Here is a 4,447-nt window from a genome sequence, read left to right as displayed (position 1 = left end):
GGTGAGCAATGAGCAAAAGAAAAGTGCAGAAAGTGGAAGACTCACAGGATCTGATGTTGGGTGGATTCATTCTGGGAGAGTGGGAAGGACCCCAAGGAGTATTTCGTGCTTCCCTGTTTGCTAAAGAGGCTGTAGTGTTGGGGACTTCCCTGGTGGTGCAGTGGTTAAGAATCCACCTGCCAATGCAGGCGACACGGGTTCAAGCCCTGGTCTGGGAAGGTCCCACATGCTGAGGAGCAACTAAGCCTGTGGGTCACAACTACTGAGCCTGCGTGCTGCAACTACTGAAGCCTGCTCACCTAGAGCCTGTGCTCTGCAACAAGAGAAGCCACCGCAATGAAAAGCCCAAGTGCGGCAATGAAGAGTAGCCCCTGCTCACAACTAGAGAAAGCCTGCACACAGCAATGAAGACCCAACACAGCCAAAAAATAAAATTTTTTTAAAAAGGGGGCTGTAGTGTCGGGGATGAGAGAGGGTGGGAGAGGATGATGGTGTAATATCAGTCTTCTCCTGGCTCTCAAAGGATTGACATCATGTTCGACAGTGATGTGACAGACTTCACATCTGAAACCTGTTCCTGCCCCAAGGGCCCAGCACGTCTCTGCAGGCCAGGCAGGAAGTCGGGAGAGCTGATGACCTCATGAGCTTATTTCTGGAGTGGGAGTAGGGGGGGTTGGGGGGGTGGAGTGGACAGATAAAAGCACCTGCTGGAATCTGCCAAACTTCCTTCAACGCCACTGCAGCCAAAAGAGAGCCATGACTCCACGATGCTGCATCCTTGGTAAGGAGGACCCAACCCCGATTCTCTTGGAGCCCATCTCCAATCTCAGCTGCAATCCCATCCTTACCTCAGTCTACTCTTCCTCCTAATCCCCAAGCTAGGCAAGTGACTCCATCATAGTGATACCCTTTCCATATCCCCAAGAACAGCCCCATCTACATCCCTGATCAATTTCTAGACTCACGCCCAATGCCACACATATCCCAGGTTCCCACTCCAAACCCCATCTTCTAAATTTTAATATCGGTCACGTACGTAACACGACACAGTGTCAGCTCAGCCCCCATTAGCACCTGACCCCAGCTGAGCCTCCTCCTCTAAACTCTTCCCTCCCAGGAAACACCTACATTCCTCAGAATCCTAAAACCATTTCTTCTAAGAGACCTGCCTGCATCCCCTCAACTTCCACAGACCCATAACCCCCAGACACCTGAACACAGGTCTGCCCTAACCTTTCCCTGAGCCTCAGTCAGAATAGACACCCCCTCAGACCTTCCCCTCTTCCAAGCTGGGCTCCCTGGGGTGGACCAGTGGCTGACCCATCCGCCTCATCTCATCCTTTTTATTCTCCCATAGCTGTCTCGGCTGCTCTCTGCATCCTCTTGTTCCTCTGCTCACGTGGAGCCCCAGGTGAGCCCAGGAGGGATGTGGACACTTGGGGGTGGGGTACAACTCCCAGGAGAGCCCAGCCTAGGACTTGCCCGCCCTGATGCCTGGGCCGCTCTGTTTCCTCCAGTGTCCCCCACAGGCACTCATCTGATGTTGTGCCAGCCACATGAGAGATGTGGTGACAAGTTCTACGACCCCCTGCAGCACTGTTGCTATGACGATGCCGTGGTGCCCTTGGGCAGGACCCGGAAGTGTGGAAACTGCACCTTCAGGGTCTGCTTTGAGCAGTGCTGCCCGTGGTCGGTCAAGAGGACCCAAGAGTCCTTCGTGGTAAAGGTGAAAGGTCAAGATTGTCACTTGGGCCCATCCTCGGATGACAGTGTTTGTCGCAGGTGAGGTTCTGCCCATTCCAAGGGATGAGGGATGCAGGGGAGTGGGGAGGGTCTGGATGTCTGCTCTGTCTATGATTCAGCCTCCGCCCCCGCACACACTGCTCTATTCCATCCACCTCTCCCTTCTTCTCTGCTTCCTTCTTTCTCCTTTTGTTTTTATTTCTTTCTCATCCTCTCTGCTGTCCTTCTTGTGTCTTTCTTTTCCCCTCCTCTGCCCGTCATCTGTTCATCCCTCCATCTCTGTCCATCTCTCTTGCTCACTCTTTCTCTCTTTGGGTCTCTCTCTTCAGTGTCAGCTGACAAGGGATCAGGGGACCAGAAGACAGCTGGATGCTGCTTCCTGAATGAGCCTGGAGAGATGTGGTGTCGCCTTAGATCTGGGACATGACGTGGTTATCTGGGGACAGGAGACGCTCAGACTTAATCCACCTTCCTCATTCTTTCTCGTCCTTAACTTTCAGCCTGAATCTGTTCCGAACAGGGTGACCAGTCAGTCCCCTTTCTACGACCCTGGACAATTGCAAGAGATTATTTTGCTGTTAGAGGCGCTGAGGGCCGTGACCTCTCGCAATTACCCCTATGACCAATACCATGAGGCAGAGTCCCCAGGCTGGCACTGGGGACACTTCATGAGATCTGTCATTCCTTTTGGCATTTTCTCCACCAGGTGGAAAACACAAGGCACTTTATAAATTTTGCAACCTTACATGCTGTTATAGCGGGAGCTTGAAGCATAGGGAATGGTCCTTAACGGTGGACATGAGTCCATTCTCTGGCTTCCAGAGGTGGCAAGGTACACCCACTTTTTCTGATTATGAACAAATTTCAAGATACTGTCACCTCCTGATTTCACTGAATAAAAGTCCCATCTCAATCACAAGGCTCAGCTTTCTTGCACTGACCTCAACAGGGTGTGGCACAGGGTGGGGGACGCGACCCACAGGAAGGGAGGGGCCTTCAGTGCTGAGCCTGAGTCCGGACCTGTCTCCGCCAGAGGAGGGAGGTTGGGCCGGCGCGCCCCCTGGCGGGCATTGGGCTCATGACGCGGCGGGGCGGCTCAGAGTGTGGACCAGCGAGAAGGCGCCAGCTCTGCAGAGAGAAAAGTCTCCTTTCCCAAAAAACGAAGCCCAGAGCTGGACTTTCCACCAGCTAGGAAATTGTGGTGTGGGAGGGTTGGGGTTCTCACACAGGAAGAATTTACTTGTCTCCAAAAGGATTTCCTTGACTAAATAGAAATTTGCAGCATTATAAGATTCTGGAAATGGACAGTTCTGGATTTAGTAACATAAAGTAGAGGGAAATGTCAGAGTGGACAATCTGTAATCGCTTCCTTTCTTGAGTCAGCTCTGGTCAATGAGGGGCCTGGAAACATCTGGAGTGTTTGAACCTTCCACCAAAGGTCACTTCAGCCCAGGCAGCTCTAAGGACCATACCCGTGACACCAGCATTTCCCAAGGGTCTAGAACAGAAAGTGGGGGAGAAGGGCCCATGATTGTCTGAGGCCCGTTTTGGGACACCCCCCATTCGGTGACCTAGAGTATCACCCTATTCTGTGCAATTTGATATAAAATTGTTTTAAAATAAAATTAATACATAGAAAATAATTTTCATTTCTTTCACGATTCAAAAAGTACACTGTATAAGTCTGGGTCCAGGAAGGGAAGGGCCTGGTCCAGGAAGTAAGTGCAAGGAGAGAGGAAGGAGTTTGGTTCCAGGGTGAGAAGGTGGATTTGGACACACTTTCAAGTCATCCTTCATCAGAACATTCCTGGAGGCAGTTGGATGCGGGTGCGGCTTGGTTCAGAACTGAGCTAGAGAAGATCCAGGGAATTCCCTGAAGGTCCCATGGTTAAGACTCCGCATTTCCACTGCAGGGGGCATGGGTTCGACCCCTGGCTGGGGAACTAAGACACCGCATGCCACACACACAAAAAATAATTAAAAATAAATAAATAATATTAAATAAAAATAAAGAGAAGAGCAGGATGTGGGTTGCAGATGAGGGGGTAGGAGTGTGGGACAGGGCTGTGGGGGTTGGTCACTCAGAGTATAGCCCTATAGGTCCCAGACTCCATGAAAATATGGGAGCCAGATTTCAGTCTAGAGTCTAGACGATCAAGGGCTGAGTAGCTCAGGTGAGCGGGTGAGAGGCTCTAGGAATCTATTGATTCTTTTTTTTTTTTTTTCTTTCTATGTATTTTTATTTTTATTTTTATTTTTTTGGCGGGGGGTTACACCAGGTTCAATCATCTGTTTTTTTTTTTTTTTGGGGGGCGTACACCAGGTTCAATCATCTGTTTTTATACACATATCCCCGTATTCCCTCCCTTCCTTGACTCCCCCCCCTCGAGTCCCCCCCACCCTCCCCGCCCCAGTCCTCTAAGGCATCTTCCATCCTGGAGTTGGACTCCCTTTGTTATACAACAACTTCCCACTGACTATTTTACAGTTGGTAGTATATATATGTCTGTGCTACTCTCTCGCTTCATCTCAGTTTCCCCTTCACCCCCCGCCCCCTCCCATACCTCGAGTTCTCCAGTCCATTCTCTGTATCTGCAAAAAATATGGAACGCTTCACGAATTTGCGTGTCATCCTTGCGCAGGGGCCATGCTAATCTTCTCTGTATCGTTCCAATTTTAGTATATGTGCTGCCAAAGCGAGCAC

General features: G+C 50.6%; 1 protein-coding gene and 1 non-coding gene across 2 annotated transcripts; one reads left to right on the top strand and one right to left on the bottom strand.

Moving 5' to 3' along the window:
* Positions 1-694: 694 nt before the first annotated feature.
* On the top strand, positions 695-2,643 carry LOC130839138 (insulin growth factor-like family member 1). Its single transcript, XM_057713033.1, has 4 exons — positions 695-781; positions 1,358-1,411; positions 1,518-1,782; positions 2,073-2,643. Exons 1-4 carry the CDS (start codon positions 757-759, stop codon positions 2,080-2,082), a joined length of 354 nt encoding a protein of 117 aa, XP_057569016.1. The 5' UTR covers positions 695-756; the 3' UTR covers positions 2,083-2,643.
* A 1,697-nt stretch (positions 2,644-4,340) lies between these two features.
* LOC130839434 (U6 spliceosomal RNA) lies at positions 4,341-4,447 on the bottom strand. The gene has a single exon (XR_009049833.1). It is a non-coding gene; the product is annotated as a U6 spliceosomal RNA (small nuclear RNA).

Source organism: Hippopotamus amphibius, chromosome 16 (assembly GCF_030028045.1).
Source record: "Hippopotamus amphibius kiboko isolate mHipAmp2 chromosome 16, mHipAmp2.hap2, whole genome shotgun sequence".
NCBI lineage: Eukaryota > Metazoa > Chordata > Mammalia > Artiodactyla > Hippopotamidae > Hippopotamus > Hippopotamus amphibius.
This window is presented reverse-complemented; position numbering and strand designations above follow the sequence as displayed.

Excerpts from the sequence above, each read along its gene's own strand:
- LOC130839138 (XM_057713033.1), top strand. The coding sequence starts at position 757 with ATGACTCCACGATGCTGCATCCTTG. Across the intron at positions 782-1,357 it reads TCCACGATGCTGCATCCTTG|CTGTCTCGGCTGCTCTCTGC; the intron begins GTAAGGAGGACC and ends ATTCTCCCATAG. Across the intron at positions 1,412-1,517 it reads CTGCTCACGTGGAGCCCCAG|TGTCCCCCACAGGCACTCAT; the intron begins GTGAGCCCAGGA and ends TGTTTCCTCCAG.